General features: G+C 38.9%; 1 protein-coding gene across 7 annotated transcripts in view; it reads left to right on the top strand.

Moving 5' to 3' along the window:
- NCKAP5 (NCK associated protein 5) overlaps positions 1-25,901 on the top strand; it is a 980,982-nt gene that overhangs the window by 639,744 nt on the left and 315,337 nt on the right. For all 7 annotated transcript variants that reach the window (XM_058715464.1, XM_058715465.1, XM_058715463.1 and 4 more), the window contains one exon: positions 24,198-24,285. In XM_058715464.1, the coding sequence (XP_058571447.1) occupies positions 24,198-24,285 (88 nt within the window). The remainder of the gene's footprint in view (positions 1-24,197; positions 24,286-25,901) is intronic.

Genomic DNA, 25,901 nt, shown 5'->3' on the forward strand with positions numbered 1-25,901 from the left:
GTGTAACTTCCCTTTGAATTATTTTGTTTTGATACCTTATGTGGGTCCAGTGGTTAGCATCTTTGGCTTCTATTCTACTGAAAAATATATAAAGAGAAAGTATGTTTTTGTATAACTTACTTCAAATTTGTGTAGTAAGTGAGGACATTCACTAATTTCTCCTTTTGTGACTTATTTTCAAGAGTCCTATGAACTTCCTATGAAATATCTTGTACTATATTTGCAAAATTAATCCCAAGTATGCATGGCAGAGCTATGGAATACTTGTACTATATCTGCAAAATTAATTCCAAATATGCATTGAAGATCTATGAAGTACAAGCAATTCTGTTTGGGTCATAGATCTTTACACTGTGTGATTAGATATCCTTCATGCTCTCATGTAGTTTACAGTCATGTCAGTGAGAAACAACTAATACATCCATACATGTCTCAAATATAAAGAATGTACATTGAATATATCAAAGAGACCTAGTCCTCGATATAAGACCTGCATTGGCAAGAAGTTCCTCGCTGATTATAAAGAAGATGGTAGGTTCACAACTAAGCTTTATAATTAAAGGAGAAACAAAGCAACAGGGAAATAGGATGAAGAAATGTAAATAAATTACAATAGAATACACATAAAAACATATGAGAGAAAATTAACCATGTGTTTAGGAGACTCTTGCTAGTCAGAGTCAATATTGAGGGAAACTTTACCGTTTTCCTTGTTTGAATAAAGAGGATATATTTTAACACTTGGCCCTTATGCTGGTAATCTATTGCCCTGTAACAGACTACCTCAAAACTGTAGCTTAGAACCTCACACACATTCATTCCTTCACAGTTTCTGTGCGTCTGGAATCTGAGCATGGCTTAGCTGCATTCTGTGCTGCAGGGTCTTTCAAAGACTGCATTGAAGGTGTCTGCTGGGGCTGTCAGCACCTCCAGAGTCCACTGGGGATAGACTGTCTTCCAAGAGCACATGGCATTGATAGGATTCACTTTCTTTCTGCAACTTGGCCACTGGCAGTTCTCAGTTCCTTTCCACATGAACCTTTCCAACATGGCAGCTTGCTTCATAGAAGCATGCAAGCAGAGAAAGCGATACAGAGAGTTTGCCAATAAGGGGGAAGTCACAAACTTTTGTAACATAATCACAGACGTGACATCCCGTTAAACTGGCTGTATGTTGTTGGTTAGAAGCATGTCAGTAATTCCAGCCTATCCTCAAGGGAAATCGACCTCACACTCATAAATGACAGGAAGCAGAGATCATTGGGAGTCATCTCAAAAGTATGAATACCATTGCCCTTTATTGTGCTCAAGAACAGAAATTTGCATAATAGCAAATATAATTCATGGATTAAGTATCCTGTGCATGTGTGTATGTACATATACATAACACTCATATGTTTAGATATACATACATACACATATGTGTGCATATATATATATACACACATTCATAAATAGAAATATATTAAACAAATTTTTCATCAAGGCTTTAGAAATAAACATTCTAGCATATATTCATTGTTCATTTCTGAGCTTTTCCTGCCTTCAGGCCCACTGAAACCAATTTCGTCCTGCTGTTCCCCAGATTCACTCCCTGCATGGGAACCCAGATTTCTAGGCACCAAATATGTCCATACTTCTTTCCAATAAAATCTCTGCATCTTGTGACCTATTTCTCCTTTAAGGGTGTTACTTTCTGAAATACTACAATGCATAATGCATCAAAAATATTTGCCCTGTCATAGCTGGCTGATCTGATTTCCTTCAAAAGTAGCGGAAGGCTAGTCTGAACTGTTTATTTCACAAGGACTTCCTTAAGGGAGTGTGTTGGATGGAGATTTAGTGTGTGCTCCAAGGTGGATGGGGAGGTTATTTTGGCATTTGCACCATTACCAAGAGTAGGCAGCCATTGACATTGCTCATCTGGGTGCAATTGGGATGGTTTTTTGACATCACGGCTCTACCGTTTTCCACCCTTGCATCCTTGTACCTTCTGCTCTCTCTCCTTGGAATAGCCTTCCTCCACTTCTCTGTTTGGTGAATGCCTCTCCACCTTTCATGATCCCACTCAGATTTTGCCTTTTGTTGGGAAGATACCCTGCACCCCTTGAGACAGACTAGTTCATACATACTTGCCTTCTGCTTGACCTCTGCTTTGTGCAAAATTGCATGCAGCTCACTACATTGTATTTGAAACCAGTTATATTGTCCCTAGATTTTGTTTTTTATGGGAAGAATTCTTTTAATAAAATAAAATAAAAGTTAATAAACAAACTCATACTGACCTAGGCCCCAACTAGCTTCCCTTAAAATTCTTCTGTGGGAAGAATGCACACAAAATTCTTCTGTGGGAAGAATGCACACAACTACATACAGTCCCTTCTGGCTTTCCTTCAGCTTTACTCATTTATGTAGTTATTTCTGAGTCCTGTTGACTCCTGAAAGTGTCTCTTTTATGCATTTCTTTATTTATTTTCTGTTTCCTACTGTAATCTCCACCCACCTCATCTGCTGTCTGGACCAAGTGGCCCTCGGTCTCTAGCTGACCACCAAAGGACTCAGGGTCCACAGACATCTCTTTTGTTAAGTAATTTTCTTCTCTAAAAGACCCATTGTTTCTAATCTGTGGAATCAAAGCCAAACTCTATGGCTTATCACTGAATATTCTTTACACTATGTTCCTAGCAACCTTCCTACCTTCAACTGAACAAAGATGGACCCACTCAAAGTCTTCTTTGATTGCCCCAATGTCTAAATATGTGGTAAATGGCTAATAAATATTTGAATTGAGAAATAATTTCAGTTATAATTAGGATGTAACATTTATTGAGCAGCTATTTTATGATAGGCAGATTTTACCCATGAGGAAACAGAAACACGTCACTCACCCAAGGCCACATGACTGGTCAGTGGCAAAGCCTGGAAAAGAAAGCAGGCAGTGACACCTAGCACATCTCCCTTAGCAGTGTGCAGGGTCTGACCCAGGCAGACATTTTCAACTTCACTAAAAATAAGGGTAAACCAGAAGATGTAAGTGGAGGATTTGTTTTTTATAGTCATTATCACACATTTCAGAGATGATTATGTTTTTATCTTTATTCCATTGTGATTTTACCTATAATTATCTGTGTTTTCAGATGATAAGCTTCCTTCTTTTAGGGGTTATTGGTTTAAGCAGCTTTCCCAACTTCTTGAGTATGATTAGGTACGCCCACTGCACGTTGGAGTTGAGTCCAGCGTTCCTGTTACTCTGTGGGGATGACCCAGGTGCCTCCAGCTCAGTCTTGTGTGGCCTCGTTACTCTTTTCTGGGGCTGCAAAGTCAGGGAATAATCAGAGTCAAGGGCTGAGTTTTTGAAGGACTTTTTCCAGAATTTAATTAAGAAACTTTAATTAAGGTGTAAAACAGTGTGAAGGGAGAAACAAAGTCACACACAGGTCAGGCCCTGGCTTTCAGAGCAGGGGAAGCTCTAGTGTCTTCTGCTTATACTGGCCTCTTGCTGCCTTGATTCTCTGCACCTTTGCTAGTGCCCTCCCCTTTTCTTTTCTGTCTCCTCTATCAAATTATCTTATATGAGAGGAGAAATAGCTTTCCCTCTACCTTTCTTTAATAAAGTTATTGCAATAAAAAATTAATAAGAAAAAATGAATGGGAGTTTATTAACATGTACACCTTGTATCTACATGGGAGATATCCAGGGAAAATGAGTAACTTGAAGAGATAGCTTTAGAATTCAGGATTGAATGTCATTCCACTAGGGAAAAGGCAGGAGAGATGTCGGGGTCTTAGGGGAGGGCAAATGGTTTTTAGGAAGTGAAGGGACACTTAGAAGAATAGACAGGAGGTATGATAGTGTGACAAAATTGGTCTAGGGGTGGTGTGGACTTCTAGTCTCCTACCCTTCAATGAGAGTCCTTCTCTGGCTGATGAGATTCACACACAGGGAACTGATGGCAGTTGAGTTGCTTCTGGAAGATCTTTCTTTAGGCAGATAAGGGGAGTTCACAGAAAACCTCTTCCTAAATTTGCCACTTTTCAGGTGCCTATAGCTGAGAATAATCAATATGCCAAAGTGGTGTATTTTGGGGTGGTACACCTGAGTTCCTACACTTATATATTGCAATGGTGCATTCTCCTACCTTTTACTATCAATGAATATTTGCTTCAGAATAATCTGGTAAACTACTCACAGTGAGTTGAAATAATAAAAATAAATGAGAGCTGCAACATATTGAGTGCCTTCTGTATAACAGGCATTCAACTATGTGATTTCCTTATATGATTTCCACTCTAAATTGCCAGTCAATGAGGTATCCCTATTTTATACTTGATAAAAAGGAGGTTAAGCAGATTCCATAAAATTATACTGTACAGTAGAAAAGTAGAAGAAATAAGATCACACCTAAGGTTTATCTTCATTCCTATGGCTAGGCCTTTTTCCTTCATTAATATGTTTTCCTTCCAAGAGTCTTTGCATTTTAATAGACAATAATTCAAGGTAAATAAATGAACTTTTCATGGGTGACTTTTAAAAATCAACCAGGCTAGAGGGTTGGAAGCATTTGAGGCACCCTCCACTCCTCACAATTTGCAGGCTCACTCTTTGGCATTGCATAATGCCAACCATGAGCTTGTTTCTTTTGAAGATAAAATTTCCCTTCAGTTTCTATAGATGAAGATTTGTGTTCTTCCTGACTCTGAATACCCACAACAAAAGCAAACTGGAAAAGAGCCTTGAGTCTGTCTTTCAGGGGCTGTTGCTAATTGTTCTCAATCCCAGAGCAAATGATAACACACGCCCATTGAGAACGTGAGCAAGAGGAGCACTTGTGTACAGTTTTCAGTGCTTGCAATCCTTTAAAACTCTTGTCATCTTCACATCCTGTATAAGAGGTGAGGATACCGAGACACTAAGGTATTACGTCTAGTAGAAGTAAAACCTTGGCTTTCTGGAACCAGGGATAGTAACACTAACCATTTTGCTCTTTGGCCTCTTCCTTGTGATCCTTATGCAAATAATGAGGAAGTTAACACCTTAATAGCCAGCATGCAGACAGTCTGATGATGCTTGACTCAAAAACAAGACTAAAACAGGACAGCATGCCCACAAGACCTCAGGCTTCTTCTATGTGGTTTCCTAAGGCAACTTGATTGGTAAGCCATTGCACGAGTGGGGGTACCCTGTGCTCTCCCAGGTGACATGGGTGGGATGAAGAGTCAGATGGCCACATTCTACCTTGCCTGGGATATCATCAGGACACACACCTAGACCGCTGCAGGGAACACTGGAAGACAAGATATGAGTGATGGAATAGTGAATAGTGTTACTGACAACAACTGCTTAAGGAATTGTTGGTTGAAAAACCAGCAAGATCTGAGAGGTCAAAGAGAGAATCCTAGGAAGTTTGGACTTGAGTCAGAGGACTCAGAAAGGTTTGAAAAGACTCTCCCTTACCCTTTCTCACCTGCCATTAAGAGCTTAGATTTGCTGCTCTTTCATTTTTTACCATCTTGGATGAGCCCAAGAAATTAAATGGTAGGTGAAAAGTAGTACCCATCATAAAGCATGATTTTGATTGTAAAGCTGAAGCTTCATAGTTGTGGAGCCTCCACTGCAGTCCATGAAGCCTTTTTCAGTGTTACTGCTCCCATGTGTGGAGAAGAGGGCAGGAAGGAGGGAGAAACTTGCCCCCCAAAAAGTCCTGGAGCATAAGGATTTGTCAGTGAAATGAGTCTATGGTCTAGTAAAATGAAGAAGATTTGAACTGTTAGAAAAGATTTTTCTTCAGAATCTGCAGGCAAGAATGCTATGGCTTTCTCTGTTCATTACTAATTGGGCACCTTCAGCTATGTTTCCCTTCCAAAAAAAGGGGTGGGGGCATTACTGGGGTTTTAATAATGGTAATCGTGGCATATTTCACATTTTGAAGTTTGAATAATTCACCTGAACTTAACTGCAAAATGAAATACTGTATTTGTGCATCGCCCTCTGGTTCTACATTAGGAAAAGAAAGGTATATGACACTTCCAAATCCTCACCCTGCTTTGGTTTTAGGAATTTCCATAATGAATCTGAATACCCAGAGGTTTCCCAAAGAATGTGAAATGCCAGAAGAATACTCAAATGCCTTGAAGGTGGTGAGGATTAATTTAATGGGAAATGATTGCCTTCAGAAAACATGGGGAGGAAAAAAATAATATAAATAGGTGTTGACATCAGACATTAGCAAATGGTTTTATATAGGCAGAGCAGTATTGTCTTAGCACTTTGTTAATAAAAATTCTCCAGACATTGTTCATATTATGTTTGTCAGGAAATGATCATATAAATAAAAATAGAAGATTGGTGTGGAAAGAATATAAATATTGAACACATTTCACACTGCATATCAATCAGTTAACAATGGGGTAGTTTCCTTGCCCTTTGTCATTATTCAATGCAAATTTATGAAATGGAAAAGACATTATAAATTTGTTATGTCATTCGATTACATATTAAAAGGTGTTTTCATTTGAGTTGCAATCCATAAATATTGCATTACTGTATCTTCTAGTCTTCTGTCAAAATACATTTTCCTCGTTAGGCAAGCAGATGCCTTGTCTGTGAAGTTAATCACCTTGGATATGGCCATCAGTTCTGTTCTTTTGTCCAGATTCAGCTGTCTTTTCCTGAACCTTTCAGACACATACTTCTAAAAAATATAATAAAATCCTTTCTTATACTGAGTGTTGTTAGCAACATGTCCAGACTTGGAAAACCTCCTCTTATTATGATTCATTTTGGATAGCAATTAGACCACATTTTATTACATAGCATTAAGACTATTTAATTAAGGATTCCTAAAGACTAGTTTCTTTGTATTATATTATACTTAGACAAAGAACATGCCAAACCTCCAGGGAAGGCTGCTAAATTATTTCTTAATACAGAAGGCCTGTAAAGATTTGTTTCCATCAGATTTTTGGTGAAATGCACCATCTGTTCAGCTACAGAGCTTCAATTACCAGAGCAGGTAGAAATAGGACCTTCTTTGTTTTCATCAGCTTTTTGTGTCCATCTGACTGTATTTCCAACTTTCCCAAATCTATTATAAATCATCAAATTTCATGTGATAGTGACTCTTTTACATCCCACATACCAAGCTCTCTTGTATATGGGTCTGGGCTTGAGGTAATTGACATCAATCTGGTCACTGGACAGTTGCTTTGAGTTTATCTGGTTTTATTGTTTGGCATGGGGCCACTGCTTTCCTCTCATGCGGATTTTTCTAAATTCAAGAGAAAATTTTGTTCTCTTCCTTTTTTTCCTTTCTTTCACCTAACTCTCTTCCTCATTTTCTTTGTTTGGTCCTGTCGCTGAGCCAAACCAAACACTTACAGTGACCCAAATATTCCAGGCTCTTTTGTGCCTTTGTACACACTGTTCCCTCTTTTTGGGTATGCTTTCCTCAAGGTTTTCCATTGGCTAATCCTCCTTTACCTTTTAGGCTTCACCCAAACAGTATCAGTTTTTTAAAATTTCTCTCTGAAGTAACTAACTCACACACTGCTGGTGGCTCCCCTCTTTATATTCTGCCCTCTGAAGGTATGCAACCTGTGCTATTGTTTATGTTGACACACTCTGTGTGCACCTGTGGAACAGTAGTAAGTTCCTTTTGAGTAGAGACTGAGTCTTTTATCTTGTTGTTTGTACTCTGCAATGTTAAGGCCCAGTAATTACTGGAAGGAAGGAAGGAAGGAAGGAAGGAAGGAAGGAAGGAAGGAAGGAAGGAAGACAGAAGAAAGGAAGGAAGGAAGGAAGGAATATGGAAGGAAGGAAGGAAGGAAGGAAGGAAGGAAGGAAGGAAGGAAGGAATATGGAAGGAAGGAAGGAAAGAAGGAAGGAAAGAAGGAAGGAAGGAAGAAAGAAAGAGAAGGAAAGAAAGAGTGAAGAAAGAAAGAAAGAAAGAAAGAAAGAAAGAAAGAAAGAAAGGAGGAAGGAAGGATAGAAGGAAGGGAAGAAGGAAGGGAGGAAGGAAGGAAGGATAGAAGGGAGGAAGGAAAGAAGGAAGGGAAGAAGGAAGGAAGGGAGGGAGGGAGGGAGGGAGGGAGGAAGGATAGAAGGAAGGGAGGGAGGGGGGATGGATAGAAGGAAGGGAAGAAGGAAGGGAGGAAGGAAGGAAGTATAGAAGGAAGGAAGGAAGGAAGGAAGGAAGGAAGGAAGGAAGGAAGACAGAAGGAAGGAAGGAAGGAAGCAAGGAAGGGAGGAAAGAATATGGAAGGAAGGAAGGAAGGATAGAAGGAAGGAAGGAAGGAAGGAAGGAAAGAAGGAAGGGAAGAAGGAAGGAAGGAAGGAAGGAAGGAAGGAAGGAAGGAAGGAAGGAAAGAAGGAAGGGAAGAAGGAAGGAAGGAAGGAAGGAAGGGAGGAAGGACTGTGTTTGGATGGAAATAAAAGAGAGCTCCTTGCTCTTGGAGATGAAGTATATTAGACATGCTTACTGTCCTATCAGAACTTTACAATTTTATTCGGAAGTTTAAACATGTATGTGGAGTTATGGGAGGAAGCAATATATGCTAAGTCCAACATAGAAGGGAAAAAAGATAAATGGCTATAGAGAAATACAATAAACAGGTCAAAGCCCCAGTAGACAAGGAATGGTTTTAAGAGGAGGTGACATTTGAATTCTTTCTTGAGTTTCATTTCTCTTCATTCTTTTTCCTAGTATCACCAGGAGGGCAAAAGAGACAAAAATCCCTCTGGAGAAAAAATAGTTAACTTTTTAATATTGTCAAAAGTAGCAACTCTAGAATAATCTTCCCTATTTCAAATTCTTCCACTGTTTAGTAGCTATGTGACTTTGGGCAAGTTACTTAGGCACTTCAAACAGCAGTTTTTTATTTCATCAAATGGTGATTAAAACTGAGTTATCATAAGAAATTAGAGAAAGAAAGAGAGAGAGAGAGAGAGGTAGAGAGAGAGAGAGAAATAATTTAGGTAACATTCTTACCATGATGGATGGTATATGGTAAATGCTCAATACGTATTTGGTATTATTATTGCTGTCATTATTAAAGCCCTTTCCCATGAGATGTATCTATTTTTAAGTACATTTGTTTATTGTGCCTTACTACATAAAGCAAACCCGGTTGTGAAAGTATGCAACAAAATCCTTTTAATGTACTTATTAGATTGAACCATATAAAACTCATTTTATAGACGAAAAATGGTTAAATATCAGCAGTTTCATACGGTTCAAATTAATATATATGTATTTACACATTTAGAATCTTAGTTCTTGTCTATAAAGCAGAAAGTCTTGAAATAGAAAAATTATACATGAGGAAGTTTATATTCTCATGATCCACTAATTTCAAGCAATACTCAGAATGAAACTATAGTTTGGCAAAGAGATTTGTGAGGTTCACTGGATACAACATTAACTATTGAATAGGTAAGGCTTCAAATGTGGTAAGACCTTCATACCCAGATCTTATTTTCTAGTCTGGATCACAATATTGGTAAATGAACTGAGTCTCATGTTTTCTTGGTTTTCACAATTGTTCAAACCAGAGATTTAAGCCCAGTGTAGAGAACATAGTTCAAATAAAAGTTATGTGGCACCCATAATATGCCACAGAGACAGCACACCTGTTGAGATGCAAAAATTGGAATGGTCTCATGAGCTATATAGGTTAGGTTCAGTATGTTGCAGGAATACATTTGGATATGGGGATTTTCAGTGATATTTGAACTGATTCTTTAATAAGGATTTGAAGAGCTTCACTAGGGGTAGTGGGAAATTGCATTCTAGAAGGGAATATAATAAGAAGTAGGTTCAGAGGCTGGAAAGCAAAGAGTATACTGCAAGCATAATTCCACGTAGCCATGAATGACTGTGCATATGGAATATGAGGAGGAAAAGGGGGAAATAAGGCCATGGGAAGAATGAAATATTGCAGATGCCTTGGTTCATGTTCACTCATTGCACTGTAGGCAGCAAGGATGAGTCTTAGTAAGGTTTTCAACTAAATTCTTTTTTTTTTTTTTAATTTTTTTTTCAACGTTTTTTATTTTATTTTTGGGACAGAGAGAGACAGAGCATGAACGGGGGAGGGGCAGAGAGAGGGAGGCACAGAAGCGGAAACAGGCTCCAGGCTCTGAGCCATCAGCCCAGAGCCTGACGCGGGGCTCGAACTCACGGACCGCGAGATCGTGACCTGGCTGAAGTCGGACGCTTAACCGACTGCGCCACCCAGGCGCCCCTCAACTAAATTCTTGAAACAGTAAGAATGATTGTTTGAAGAAGATTGACCTAATGCAGGTGGGGACCGTGAAGTAACTAACTAGGTAGGAGAACTAGGTAGACCACTTATAGAGAAGTTTAAGAAAAGGAAATGGAGCCTGGTCTAGGTAGGGACAGGACATGGGCCAAGAGAAGAGGAGGGCATCGAAGGGGAGGAATTGGGAACCCTTGGGAAGTGGTAGGAAGGAGGAGACAGTTGAAAAGAGGCTGCAAACCTTTCATTCCAAGTGACGGGTGATGATGATGAGTATCAGTCAGGAAAAGAGACATGATGGTCTATTTGCAGCACAGAGGGACTTAACCCACATAAGCACATACCTGCAAAACAAATGCACATTTCAAGGAGCAGAAGTTGGGGGGCCTCTACGAGCGGCCAAGGTCAAGTTGGGCTTGTGGTCCAGCGTTGGGAGGTTGCTGCTGCTGCCCAAGGTGGAGAAAGACTGTGAGCTGCTGCCAGTGGTGCAGCAGCTGTGCGGCCATGAGAAAGGTGACAGTCAGGGAGTACAGAGTCCCACCACCTGGGGCAAACTCACAGGGTCTGCACCAGTGTTGGCAGGGGAGAAAAAGCATATGCCTCCTTTTAGCTTCCAGAATATCATGAGTGCACCTCATTCACAAAACCTGAAAGCTGGCAGTAGAGTCTGAGAAGATGCAGCTCCCAGACTTCGTGCTTAACCAGCAGGGAAAGCATAAGAGAGGCTGGCAAGACTGCCCGGGTCCCAATGGAGAAGACAAGATAAGGTAGAGTGTCTAGGGAGGATATGCTAACTGGCACATGTGCATTAGGTTATGGTGAACCATTGATTTGAGCATGTCTTATGGGCTATTGAAAAGCCAAATGTAGGCTTGGAGATTTAGATTTGGAAATCTGAAGCAAAATAGGTATAGATGAGCTTGGAGAGAAAGACACAGAGAGAGCTAGCCGAGAGAGGGACAATGACACCCTGGCCAGGAGATGTGGCCATTTTTGGTGATGGAAGAGGGAGATGTCCGTAGGAAGCAGAGAAGTGTTCAAATAGGAAGGGAGGGCATGTAGTCAGGAAAGCAACAGAGAGGGAAACTTGGAGAAGGAAGAGGTGGCCAATGCAGGTAAATGGCTTAACCCAAAAGACTTTGAAAAGGTTATTGAATGTGGTGATTTCACGTCTACTGATGATAAGAAACCACTCTAGGCATAGTGGTTAGAACAAAAGTCAGATTAAAGGTAGTTGTTGAGATGGATTTGGTGGGGGAAATGTGAAAGCAGAACATATAAACTACTGGCGGTAGGGGGTAGAGAGACAAGAGGGATGGATAAATTGCAAAAGGAGAGTGGGGAGAAAGTTTATGTTAACTTATTTGACATTTGATGAAAACAGAAGCTCATGGAAAGAACAAAAAAGCTGCCAAAATGGCAGGTTGAGAGCAAAGGTCCAGAAAATGTGGGGAAGAACAGAATCCAGGGTTCCAGTAGTAGCCATGGAAGTGAGGGTTCAGAAGCCTCCACATCTGTCAGTATTCTAATTGGCATTGCCATTGAGATGATCATGAACATAATGAATTCCCCTAGAGAGTATGATGTCCAAGCAAGGACACCAGCAACGTTTTTCATAGAGTGATAATCAGCCACTCCATCTATATAGAAAATCTGGAAATAAGCACCACCAAAAACCCTACCAGTCAATGTGGATGCAAATTTCCTCTTCGGTATTGATGTGCTCCCTGCCTCAGTAGCTACCCTCATTAACTGTTGCATGATAATGACAACTTCTATTGCAGGCTGTGGTTGCAGGCCACACTCAAACATAAAAAGAATGTTGACATTTGATTTATACAACTTTACTAATCAATTTCTTGGCTGGAGAAAAACTGCAATATCATTTTAGAGCCCCTATTATAGCCTAACAAGAGAGAGATAATTAAGTCCTAAGGGACCCATGTTGTAGCCGGGTATTGCAGAAGGGGCCCTTTCCTCCTTCTTCCCAAGCTGGGAGAAATCTCTGCACTTCACAATTAAGCCTGCTTCTCTTCTTTGTCTGGGGGAGGCAAGATCCTCGGAAGAAAGGCAGATGTGCTGCTTATTACTTGGTTTTTGACGTTCGTTTAGTGTAGGTTTTTAGTCTTTGTCAAAATGACAATAAACACATGGATTGACAGGAAGCAGAGGGCTGCAGAGTTTCTTTTGTCTATATGCAGGGAGCAGGAAAAGGACTTTTGGCCATAGATTGAACATTTCAAGGCAGCACAGCTTTAAGATACAAAGTAGTTAACACTGTGTATATCTATGCATGGTGTCATGGTATTTTCCAGTAGTTTAATCAACATAGTACACAGTTAATCCTTGAAGAACAGGGGTTTGAACTGCATGGGTCCACTCACACATGGGTTAATTTCCATACAGTACTGTAACTTTCTTCCTTGTGATTTTCTTAATAACATTCTTTTCTCTAGCTTACTTTAAGAATACAGTACAGAACACATACAACATACAAAATATGTGTTAATTTACTTTTTTTTTGTTATTGGTAAGGCTTGTGGTCAACAGCAGGCTATTAGTAGTTAAATTATGCAGGATCAAAAGCTGTATGTGTATTCTCCACTACACTGGAGGGTCGGTGCCCCTAGATGTGTTGCTCAAAGGTGAACTGTATTACAGCTCATCAATTATATTTCAAAAATCTTATCACTTGGCAGATTTTGAGTATCTTTGCTTAGTTTACTTTTTTTCTTTTATAATAAATCTGAAAATTGTGCTTCTTTCTCTGGTGATTTTACTTATCAAAGTAAATTTATTTTTTGAAGTTAGTGTCATTATATAGGTTCTCTGCCCTTTCCTCCCAACTAACCTTGCTTTCATTTTGTAGCATTGAAAATTCAAGGACAAATGGACACTATTTTAGCCCAAAGTCATTGTATTTTTCAACATCCATTTTATTGTGCAGGAATGTGCGATAATAGTGCTATATAAAAACTTGTATTCCATGATAAGAAACATTTGAAAACAATTGACTTTTATTTAATGTCAACCTCGTGGTTGGGGAATTTTGCAGTTATTGGTATAAGTTTTATTAGAGCAGTTTTTTTTTTCTTAGCAAAAGATATTCTGATGTGGTTATTCTTTATTTTCTCATAGACATCAAGGGCCAAGAAGGGCATACTCTAAATACTGGGGAAAACCTAAACATCCTAAATTGTTGGGAAAAATACACATGTACAAGGAACATAAGGCGACAAATGCTCAAATTATGAATATGTGCCCATTGGGGGAGCATTACCTAGAGGTCCTGGTTGACATTATGTGAAGGGCAGTTATTAAGCTCCTATGAATCAATGAACATAACTTTAAATGTATGTAATTCAGTTGGAAGAGCCTTAACTGATTTGTATTAACAATGATTTAAAATGCTTTGCATTTTAAAATTCATTTGTTTATTTATTTTGAGAGAGTGTGTGCACACATGAGCTGGGGGCGGGGGGGAGAGAGAGAGAGAGAGAGAGAGAATTCCAAGCAGACTCCATGCTGTCAACACAGAGCCCAATATGAGACTCAATCTCATGAAACATGGGATCGTGACCTGAGCCAAAATCAGAAGTTGGACGCTTAACTGACTGAGCCACCCACATGCTCCTAAAATGCTTTGCATTTGATTAAAATGCCAACACTTGTATAAAACTAAAATGGAATACCCTTATTTTGAGTAGACATATAGACTAGTATGCATGCACTGAAGTATATTTCTTATTAAGAGAACTCACAATACGCAATTTAAAAATTGCAAACAAAAGCAGTAGTTACATTTGAAAATCCCGGGGCGCCTGGGTGGCGCAGTCGGTTAAGCGTCCGACTTCAGCCAGGTCACGATCTCGCGGTCCGTGAGTTCGAGCCCCGCGTCAGGCTCTGGGCTGATGGCCCGGAGCCTGGAGCCTGTTTCCGATTCTGTGTCTCTCTCTCTCTCTGCCCCTCCCCCGTTCATGCTCTGTCTCTCTGTCCCAAAAATAAATAAAAAAAAAAAAAAAAAAAAAAGTTGAAAAAAATGAAAATCCCTTCTCCATCAAGCCAAATCCTGCTCCTTTGCCAAAGTGTAGGATGGATCAGTACCTCAAGAGAGGTAGCCTCTTATATCTCTAAACCTCCCTAGCATTTTCTTCTGGCACTGATGCTGCTGTAGGGTAATTGTTGGCCTGCCTATCTCCCACACTTGGCAGTTTTTCTTTATTTGAGTTTCTAGTAATAGCACAAAGCACACAGTAAGCATGATTATCAAATAAAGGAACAGATAAATGAATGAATGAGTGATTGAATAAATGAATGAGTATTCATATCACAAGTGTTATTTTTAAGTTTTCTGCATTTGGAATTAAAATTAGATTCATCTAAATATACTTTTCCCTTTAGTTTTCAACATTGTATATATCCCAAATGATGTAACTCCACAGTTTAGGGAAGTTCCACCTACCCAGGATCAACTGGTACTCCACTACGTGATTTGGGTAACAGAAGAAGACATGGGATACACTGGAGCCTTTAACAAGCTAACAAATTAGTTGTAAAACTAAAAAACCTGGACATGAAATTGTTTTAATGATATTTAACAGTGCCAGCTAGTATATGAGTAAGTGTTTTGGGAGGACATGAGAGTAAGACATAGATTCTCATAGGTTAATGTGAAAGGACATGCTTGTAAAAGATACAGATTCCTGGCTTCCACTCCCAGAGATTCTGATTTACTAGGTCTCAGTTGAACCTGGTAATCTGAACTGCTAATGAGAACCTTTGGTGATTTTCTGCAGAGTGTTCCAGCAAAAATATTTTTCAGTGGACTAAGGAGAGACTTCTATGGGCTAGAGTTGTCAGGGAAAAAGGAGGTGAGACTTAGACTGGAGCCTGAAAGATGCTTGGATAGGCAAGGAGGGGAAGGAGGGAATCCTTTTCTTATGGTAATTGACAGAAATGTCTCTATCCAAATAAGAGATGATTATGATGATTGACAAAATGCATTTTTGTGATATCCCACAATTTACTCTGGGAAATAATATGGATGGCATATTACTCTGATGCTTCCTTTTTTCTTTTTTTTAAAATCTAACATAGAAGCAGACTTTAAATTGACTTCTTTTCCCCAGTTTTCACTTTTACTGGTTAAATCTTGACACATTTCTACACTTCAGAGTTTCTAAGGATCAAGCATGCCTGTTACTGCCATATCGTGGATGGTGATGATATTTTAAACAAGGACTATTGGATGAGCAGTAGTAAAACATTAGATATCTCCCTCCACTGACACCACTGAGAAAGTATGTCTTTCATTTTCATTGCCAGTAAAATTTGGAAGGTTACAAAAGTTTTGTGGCAGTGCAGGCTGTTTTTCCATGTTGACAGATATTTACTATAAAATAAGCTGCATCAAAAACATGACTATCCACTGTCACAGTGAAGCTTAATAGTGTGTTCTTCAAAGCAAGGCAGACTTTGAAGGTGTTTGTTTGAAGATTCTTCGATCAGAGGGAACACGTTTGTGAACAGTTCAGAAGGCTCAGAGAGACTAATTGCATAGGCTGGCAATCAATTTGGCATGAATGAAAGAAGGGTGACAATCAATATCTAGCTGGGAAGTGAGAGAAGTTTCAGCAGTGACAGCTCAGTTTCCCAGCAGAGGGAGATAAGTAATACCCAATAAGAAAGGGCCAAGAAGACCACTGCTTCCTGCCTTTCTTGTATTTGGACACTGAGTCACCTAGAAAAAACTTTGTGTAGTTACACAGGCAGAGTAGACAGTCACTGAGACGTAGTTCCATATATGTCTTCAGTTCTGAAAATACAAGTATGGAAGCCATTATGTTAGCACCAATAACTGGTTCTCTTCTCCTTGCTGGGTTCTCACAAAACTAAATTTATCACCAGCCCTAGCAGTTATTTGGTCCATGTGACTAGTTCTGGCCAATAGCCTTCAAACTGAAGTGAAGTTCTGGAATGAGGCAATAAAAATCCCTATAACATTCTCCAGTTTCTCTTTTCCCAGCAATGATGAAAGTTTCATGCTGAGAAGGTTAGAGAAGCCAGAATACTTAAGTTATTCCACTGACAGGGATCTAACCAGGACACTTTTTGCAATAAAAAGGGTGCTATTACTAATTATACCGGTATAATAGACATCAACTGGACTGTCCTGGGAAACCAGGACATAGAACCTCTCTACTCCAGGAGAATAGTTGACTGCTAAGGTGATCAGACCTTGGATCAATAAGAAATTTAGTTATTTTTTAGTCAATGAGCTATTGGGATTGTTTGTTATTAGAGCATAACCTACTGTATCATGACCAATACAGTAAGTTATTCTTCAAACCAGTTGTCTGAAACTTGGAGAGAAGTGCTATATCTCTCTATACTTTTTGGAAAAAGGCAATAAAGGTGGGTGCCTCCATAAAGTATTAGCTTGATTGGCTGATAATCCCAAGGAGCCTGTTCTTTGCCTTTCTAATACCACTGCCAAGGGATCTCTATTTCAAAGGGCCTTGACTTCTAAAAGAACTATCTTTATAAACGACAATGAAAACAAGTGCCAATTTATATAGCATTTTACATTTTGTTTCATTGAATCCTCCTAACATCTCTCTGAGGTAAGTAGAGCTGGCATGAAATATCCATTTTGCAAATAAGGAAACTGAGGCTTAGAAAATGTGATTTTTCTGGGGCGCCTGGGTGACTCATTCAGTTGAGCATCCAACTCTTGATTTCAACTCAGTTCATGATCCCAAGGTTGTAGGATTGAGCCCCATGTCAGACCCCATACTGAGCACAGTGCCTGCTTAGGATTCTTTCTCTCTTTCTCTCTCCCTCTGCCTCTCTCTCCCACTTTCTTTCTCTCTCTCTCTCTCTCTCTCTCTCTCTCTCTCTCTCTCAGAAAGAAAGAAAGAAAGAAAGAAAGAAAGAAAGAAAGAAAGAAAGAAAGAAAAGAAAGAGAAAGGGAAAGTTATTTGTTCTAAGTTATATTGCTGATAAGAATATCTACCCCCACACCCATTTTTGCCACTTTAGGGAGTGCCAGGGACTGAGATATACTGACTATATTGTGGCCACAGGGGTTGAGGTTGGGAGAGGATTTGATAACACCACTTCTCTGGATGTGCTATGGTTTTGCCCTATCTACTTGCTTAAGAGAAACCACTCTGAAATATTGTGGATCAAATGCCACAAGAACTATGTGATTTAAATAGCAGCCCAGTGAAAATGCCCTATGGACATTCATGAGGATACAGAAGCCAGTTTTATGGATTCATAATGCACTTCTTTGCCAAAATTATACTTTTATTTTTCCAGAAAATTTAATGCTATAGTTCGATCCCAAATAGGGCCAACTGGATTTTCCTGATCTTCTCCTACATACCAAAAAAAAAAAAAAAAAAAGTCACAGATTAGCACCTTTTACTTACTGTGCCTTGTACATTATTAAAATCCGGTGTCACTGTTGATTTAACCTCCCTAAGCTTTAATGACTTAACACTTGTCAAGGTCCCCCCCCCCAATAAAAAGCCTTTAAGATATGGAAAATGAAAATCAAATTCAAGATGAGTTTGCCAATGAGAATCAAGTCCAATCATTTCATTCAAGTATTTAATTTTCTCTGGGTCATATCCCAAACAGGTCTGAACTGTGAGAGAAGAGAGTATCATATGTTTGATGTATTCTTTGGGGTTATAACTATCTGCTGAGGAGCCAATTACAACTATGGAGAAATGCATAACTTGTCTGAAGCATAGTGAACTTCATCTTGAGTAACACCATTATATTGCTATATTTAAAGTTTCAAAAGTTTAATAATGAATATTAAGAAAGAAATCTTGATTGTCCAGTTCACATTATTCCTTGACTAAGACAAAATTAGAAAATTCTCATTTTAAGAAATGGAAAAATGATGTTCCAAGTTGATACATGAGTTTTCTAGAACAGAATAGTCTCTAATTAAAATTCAGTAATTTTTCTTATGATATATTCAAGTATTTTTTATTATTCATATCAACATAGCTAAAAAGAATAAATAGTGAAGGCCAACAATAAATTGAACTGTCTGCTATCTTCAAAGTTCCCCTAACATTTGAATGCTGAACTATAAAGATCTATCCCTCAAGTAATACATTTATATTAAAACTACTTATCTTGGCAATTCAAAGTGCTTTCTGAGTTGTATCAGACTCAAAGAACATTCCTGCTTTGGATTACTCGAGAAAATTTTAAAAAGAACTAAATCTGGGTTTGTTTATGAAACTTCATTATACAAGGATAGCTTTAGAAGTTTACTAACTTCTTGATCTCATGAGACTGGACATGGGTGGTTGTATTGACTATTAATTATTTTGTATTAATAAGACATCATCATAATAGTTAATAATTATTGCATTAATTAAAACCTCCACTCAATTAAGGGAAGTAACCCATTTTACAGACCTCTCAAGGATTCTTGGTATATAGTACAAACCCTACCTTCAAAGTGTTAACCAGTGTTAACCATAGTGAAAGCTGGTGTGCTACACTTCTTTCTGGCACTCACACCCATGGGAGTCTCTCTCTTTTTCTCTCTGGATGAGTATGAACTCTACAGTCACATGAATCCATAAATGCAACTTTGTTTTGCCACCAGTGAGCAAAAACACTTGAGATTTACCTGTTAACATTCAGGGGATTCCCTTCAACTCCACGTGGAAAATGGGGCTTCTCCCCTGAATGGCATCTCTGCTCCCCTGCCTTCTCCATGTCTGCCATTCAGCAAGCTCCCAGTGCAGGATCAGCACAAGCCTGCCTAGGAGAAAATTTATGGTGCTTTCTGCTTACATACAGATGGCCCTGAAGAGAATATGATGCAGTAATTCAAATTGGACCAGCACCTTTCGATCTGTTTATGAATGGTGTTGCATCCCCACGAGTGAATTAGAGCACTGTGGTTTCTGGGCAACAGTATTATTCTTGCAAAATTTGTGCTGAATTAAAAATATATATCATCTAGGAAAGAAAGAAGAGATTCTGGCCCTCCGACATTTATCCAGAGTGAGCTTCAGTTTCTGTGAAGTTTTCAGTTATTTTCGCTGTAGATTTACTGTTCCTAACTATTGCAGTGGGGATCAGCAGAGACTAGGTTAAGAACATTAAAGTCACAGTGGACCTGGGGATTGTCCGTGCCTACATGCTTAGATATGCTAGCTTCTAAGTGAGGAAACTCTCATTTTCTGAGGAAACAAGTTGGTTCAGTTGGGCAGAACCCTATACTAAACCAGCAAAATTTCCACATGAATGGTTTCCTCTTGGAATTGAAAATTAGTAGGCTTTTCTTTCCACTCCTAAACTTGAAGAAAGCTTTGTACTGCAATTAAAATGGGGAGGTAAAATGGCTTGTTGATCAAAGCAATGGAAGTGGAATGAGAAAAAGAAATTGAAAGCAAGTGATATGGGAGGTCATGCAAAATATGTTTTTCATTTAGATAATTCTATCCTCTCTGCCCCAGAAGCAGAACACTGGACTGTCTGTGCAGAGGTTAGTCAGCCAGGAGTCTGATGGTGTTAAAGGATGTCCAGGCTGGGGACTGAATCTAGAACCCTGGCCTCATTAAGGTACTGTTCTAGCCATCTAAGCTAATTAGCTTAGCTTAGTTTAGCCTAATACTGACAGTAGACTGCACATTCAGTGTTACAGAAAGAGCAGGGAGTTATTTCTGAGAGATAGCTAGTTTGTTTTACTAATGACCAGGAGCTGGACATTGTAGCCCCAAATGTCAGTGTAAGACTTACCCTCCAGTCTTGTTGGCTCCTCTCATTTGTCTACTTCTCTCTGACCACTCAGATTTACATATTGGTCTGTTTGCAAATCAAAAGGAGCCAAGGGATGGATGAGTGAAGAAACACTTAGATTCATTCATTTATTTAAAAAGAATTTATGGACTACTATCATGTAACAGTAGCTATGCTGAGTTGCTAGAGATAAAGTAAGCAACAAGGCAGAGCCACTGACTTCAAGAAACTCGGATTTTGTTAATAAGGCAGAAATGAATTGATTATGACCTTGCAACCTCTCACATAAGAGACAGTGAGAGAATATTGAGTAATTTCATTGTTTATTTCATTATTAATGTGTTATGTGATTAATCTGCAAGCACCCATTAAAATATTTCTTGAAATATGACTCAGTTCAGCTTTCAGTTGAAAGAGTCCCATCAGTTATCAGTTTGAGTTGGGGAGAGTGGCTTCTTGTTCTGCATTTATTTTGTTCTATTTCTGTCAAAAACTAACCTGTGCTAAACTGAATATCTGATCAGAGGAGTCACAAAAGAACATTTCAGTCTAATGTTCTGCTCAGCATCTAGCGCTTCATGAGGCAAAAACTCCTACATTTATACCTATGGTATCTGAAATACACTGTTGACAAATGAATTTAGTTTTTTTTTCTCTGATGTGTATAGAACTTAACTTTTTAAAAATAGTTCTCTTAATATACATTAAAGCTTAAAACATGTCAACAAATGCAGTTAAGGTCTATGTATTTTTCATTGACTGCCACTTGACCAGTATTTAGGAGAAGAAAGAACTTAGTCACAGATTAGACACCCCCCCCAAAAAAAAAAATAAGAAAAAAGAGCTAAAAGACAATGATTAAGGGTGATGCTAAGCCAATCAACAGTTTGTAAAAATAGAAAGAAAAGAAAAGAAAAAAAGAAAATCTCTGCCCACATCTGGCCTGGGAAAAGAAATTGGCTTATTTTTAGCCACATTTGGAAAAACAGATAGTGGAAGTATTTTATGTAAAGGCTGGTAATGCACACCCTCACGCATCAGCTATCAAAATAATAGGATAAAGTAAAATACCATTGGACCTCAAACGACAATGAATGGTGCTTCACAGTCTTTGATTTTCAGGAAAATGAAGAGAGATGTTTGCTAAATGAGAATTAAAAGAAAGAAGATGTCATCAGGGAATAAATAATCATATCTTCTCATCAGGTTCAAACTATTTTCTCTATGACCAGATTCATAAAGGTTATGAAAAGATGAGACAAGTTAATTTTTTACCAAAGGTTGGGTTGGGTCCCTGCAACTCTGTTCCAAGATATGGCTTGGAAATGTAATTGGTTTCAATTAATCATGAAGTAGTGCCAGAAAATGATGTTCACAGTGTTACTGTGGGTCTTGGCTGCTTGAGAATCTAACAGCTTCCTGCCTGCCTCTTTCTCTTTTCTTTTTTCTCAACATAAAGCCAAGAAAAATGGGGGAAGGTGAATAGATGTTTTTCTTTTTGATCTAGCAACTTCTGTATGGAACTTTTAATTATACAGAAGAGATAATTCAGCAAGATATGCACTGACAGAGGTATATTTCAACTTATTAAAAGAAGACAAGATTTAATTTTAACTGAATCTAACAAACTTGAGACACATTTTAAACCAAATATTTATAAATGAACGAAATACGGATTGAAATAAGAAAGACCTGCAGCCTCTGTACTGAGGTAGAGAAAATAGACTGATATTTAGGATGCTGGGGGCCAGTCCCTGATCTATCATACACAAGCTGCCTGATCTTGAGCAACTCCTCACCATTATCATTACTTTTTTTGTTTATGATAAATTTGACAAACATCATGGAAAATCTGCTACCATTTGAGAGATAATTTGTTTTTTTCATACAGTGAAATAGAATATTAGAAATTGGCTCTGATCACTTAATATTTCAGAATCTGTGCTTTCTTCACCCCTATATCTTTTTCTTTCTTTCTTTTTTTTTTTTTTTTTTTTGGTAAATAAATTCAGTTTGTCTCTTCTACAAGATCGTGAGCACTCTCAGAGCTTAAGGTCAGAAATGGTGTTTTTGCCTTTTTGGGCTCAGCACCCAATAGATGTTCACCATGGTAACTCTTGATTAGAAGTTAAGACTCTTCTTCATTTAAAATCATTTCCTTTATGTAAATAAGATCTAGTGGAAAGAAGCCACTCTTCGATATTCAGGCAAAATGGCTTCATCCTAACCTACCCAGCTAGCTGTGATCCTGTCAGTTAGCCTTTAACCTTTCTGTGTCTCTGCTTCTCATCCACCACAGTGTAGTAGTGATGTAGTGATCTTTTAAAAGTACATTGTAATGATTAGTAGATGAGAGTTCTTCAACAAGTTGAAAGTACTGTTTAATTTTGATGTTATCATTAATAACGTAAGACTTGTGAAAATACAGGGAGCCAGACTTTGCTCTCCTGTTTGGATGCACAAAGAGATGGCTTATATAAATATAGTCACAAATCATTCTTTGAGTGCTCATAATCAATGTCCACTGTCTTCTAAAATTTTGAGTGGATCTTGATGGCATACCCTGTAAAGGCAGAATTTCTCCAATTATAAGCTAGACTTGAACTGGCCCAGTTCATCTGAAGTTTCCTCACTCTGCCACTAAGTAGTTTTATGCCATATTAGAAAGTTTGGCATTTGGAACTGTACTCCTTTGTTTACTGTAGTGGTCTTGCCACTTCATGAATTCAGTCGCCTCCTGGAGCCCTTAATTTGTCTTGCCAGAAGCTTTTAGTGAGAGAAAGAAGCTGGATGAGCCTGCTTTTCCTCAGGTCTTTTAAACTAGTATCATACTGAGTCACTGAAATACAGTCTTCAGGATGGGACTGATAGAAACAGCCAACTCAGGTTCTGGGCAAGAGAGCACTCACTGTGTTCAGAGCATCCTGCTCAGGTGTCTTCCCCTAAGAGTATGGTCCATGTATCCTTACAGATGGGCCCCAGAGACAAGGTCATCCCAACACAGTTTGAATATACATGATCAATGCCTGGCACAGAGTAACTACTTAATACTTTTTAAAAATGCATTAACAAAGGATTCATATAGCAACTGTCTACTGAGTACCCACTTTATCTGTAGTTGGGGGGAGACACATAAGAAATCTATGACATGGTTTTATACCAAATATTGTAATTAATTTCAGAAGAAAGAACATGCATATAATTTGAGCATTAAAGTGGGGAGTTTTTGAATGATAGAATGAGTGATGTAAAGCATAAGGCTGTAAAAATTCAAGGAAATGTGGAGGGAGGCCGTGAAGATGTTTCTTTGGTAGTGAAATTGAAGTAGATTTTGAAAGATGGATGGAAATGAGAAGATGCAGGGTTTGCCATTTCAAGGAGTAACAACATGAGACAGTGTCTCAAAGTGGAAATGGAAATGTGTTGTTTTTTTTTTTTTTACTGTTTACTTTTGGGCAATGGGGAATGGGTATTGGAAGTAGGAATGTAAGACAATATAGGATTATAACATACAATATAAGTTACATTATAACCCATAGAAATACTAATTAATGTGCACTAGGCTGCATGTGTAGATGTTTATTATTTGAAAGAATAAAAAATCTGAAGTAATTTAAGTTCCATCAGTAGAGGAATGGTTAAATAATGTATGGTGCATTCGCATCATGAAATACCAGAAAGTACCTGAAAAGAATAGATCTTTGTGGGCTGACACAGACCACCCTGGAAAGATGTAACAGTTTGTTAACAGTGAAGATGCATTCATGTAATATTCGTCACCAACTTTGAAAATTGATTTAAGAAAATCAAAGTGGTATTTCAGGAAGATTAATGTGGTGACATTGTGTCAAATGAAAGGGGAGTGATTGAAAGTGAAGAGGGATAGTGGGAGATGTTTGCATGAGTACAAATGCAGGAAGCCAGTGATAGGGACCTGAATGGTAAAGACAAAGAGAACTCAGAGACATTCTTAATTTTAAAGGACTTCATGACAGATTCCTAATGGAGGGTATGAAGGAGAGAGAAGAGAAAAGAGATTTCCAGGTATAAGCTTATACTGGAACTATACTGAAGAAATATTTCTACTAACTGGAGTAGCCCCATGTTAATCAAACCATCTCTAAAGAAATTCTTTATTTTGTCTGTTTGTTTCTCAGGATGGAAGAAACAGTGCGGAATCTATTGCAGAGTCAAGGGCCTCCAGAGCAGAAAAAAGAAGAAACTGTTAATATAATGGTCTATCAGGTACACCACGTTTCTCACTCTTGGCTGGGCACCAGTTGGCTTGTTTTTCTTGTATTTCTCTAACTCTGTCCTCCCTGACCCAGAGATAAATAAACAAGTGTGGTCCAGACCCAGGTGCTGGGAACCATACAGTCACCTCTGCTTAAGGAATCACATACATGTTTATTTAACTCCTTCATATCTTGGACTCTGAAAAAAATTGTAGATTGGGTCATAGGAAGCTGCAAAAAGTAAGTTTATAGTGAAAGAGAGAAACCTATAAAAGTACCATAGTACTTGGGGTACCAGGGTGGCCCAGTCAATTTAAGCATCTGACTCTTGATTTAGGCTCAGGTCATAATCTCACAGTTTGTGAGGTCAAGCCACGCATCAGTCTGCATGACGGTGCACAGCCTGCTTGGGATTTCACTGTCTCTACCTTTACCCCATCTGTGTTCTCTCTCTCTCTCTCTCTCTCTCTCTCAATAATTAAATAAAAAGTACCTCAGTGTATACTCCATGGTCAGGGTGATAACAGAGGTATCTGTAGCATTCTCTGGGAATATGGAGGGGAGTGACTCATCCTGTCTGGGAAGTTAAGTGCCATACCTCCAAGAAGGTATGACACTTGGTATATTTCAGAGGTATGACACTTAGGGACCTGAGAGAGAGAGAACAGGAGGAAGGATGTTGCCAACAGCAGGGTAGCCTAGAGAAAGGTACAGTAGTGTGAATTTGCATGGCAGGCTCAAGAAGAATAAGAAGTTCAAAGTAAGTAAATAATGGCCTGATGAGATAAAAATCTTGATGGTGAGACTGGGGGTACTCGGAAGAGCTGGATGAGGTCATGCTTGTATGTTGCGCTCATGGGTGTGGGCTTGCACCTTGGGCACTGTAGAGTCAGAAGAGGTCCAAGTTGGTAAGTGGTAGACAAAGTGGCCAGTCACTGTCTTCTGATCATCCTCATTCCATGGTTCTGTAACACAGCAAAGAAGCCAGCATGGTAAGAAGGGCTTCTGATCTGAGCACGACCCAAGTTGGCCACACAGATGAGACGGCTCTGGCAAGGTGGGAAAGGGAAATACAGCAGAAAGAGCACAGGCACCCGACATAGAGAAATTGAAGACTTTTACTGGAAATCACTTAAAATCACAAATAGAGACCTGCTATCCATTGTACAACTAAGCATAGGGAGCCCCAACAGCTAAATAAGACAAGGAAATGGGCAGAAACTTGGGGGTAAGCACTGGGCAAACCTAGATTTTTTTCTGACTAAAAAGCAAGAGTGTCTGGGGAGGCACGCATGGAAACCTGTCTGGTAAAGATCATGTCACATGATTTTCCCTCAGTGTATGGATTCAGGGGTCTACAACCCAACTTGTTATGAAGAAGATCAGAAGGGACCAGATAATAAATGTTATAGTATTACACGAAGTTAAGAAATCTAGGCATGGTTAGCCTTAACAAGTGTGTGCACTAAGTAGTTGACTCTTGAAGCATACAAGGCTACTTTATGATAAGGGGGACATCTGTTCTCCAGCTCCAGGGACAACAGTGCAAGCCATTGACTTAAGCTACCAGAGAAGAGATGAAAGTTAGCTCCAAAAAAACAGGAAAAAAATATCACTAACGTCCAT

This window comes from Neofelis nebulosa, chromosome 2 (genome assembly GCF_028018385.1).
Source record: "Neofelis nebulosa isolate mNeoNeb1 chromosome 2, mNeoNeb1.pri, whole genome shotgun sequence".
NCBI lineage: Eukaryota > Metazoa > Chordata > Mammalia > Carnivora > Felidae > Neofelis > Neofelis nebulosa.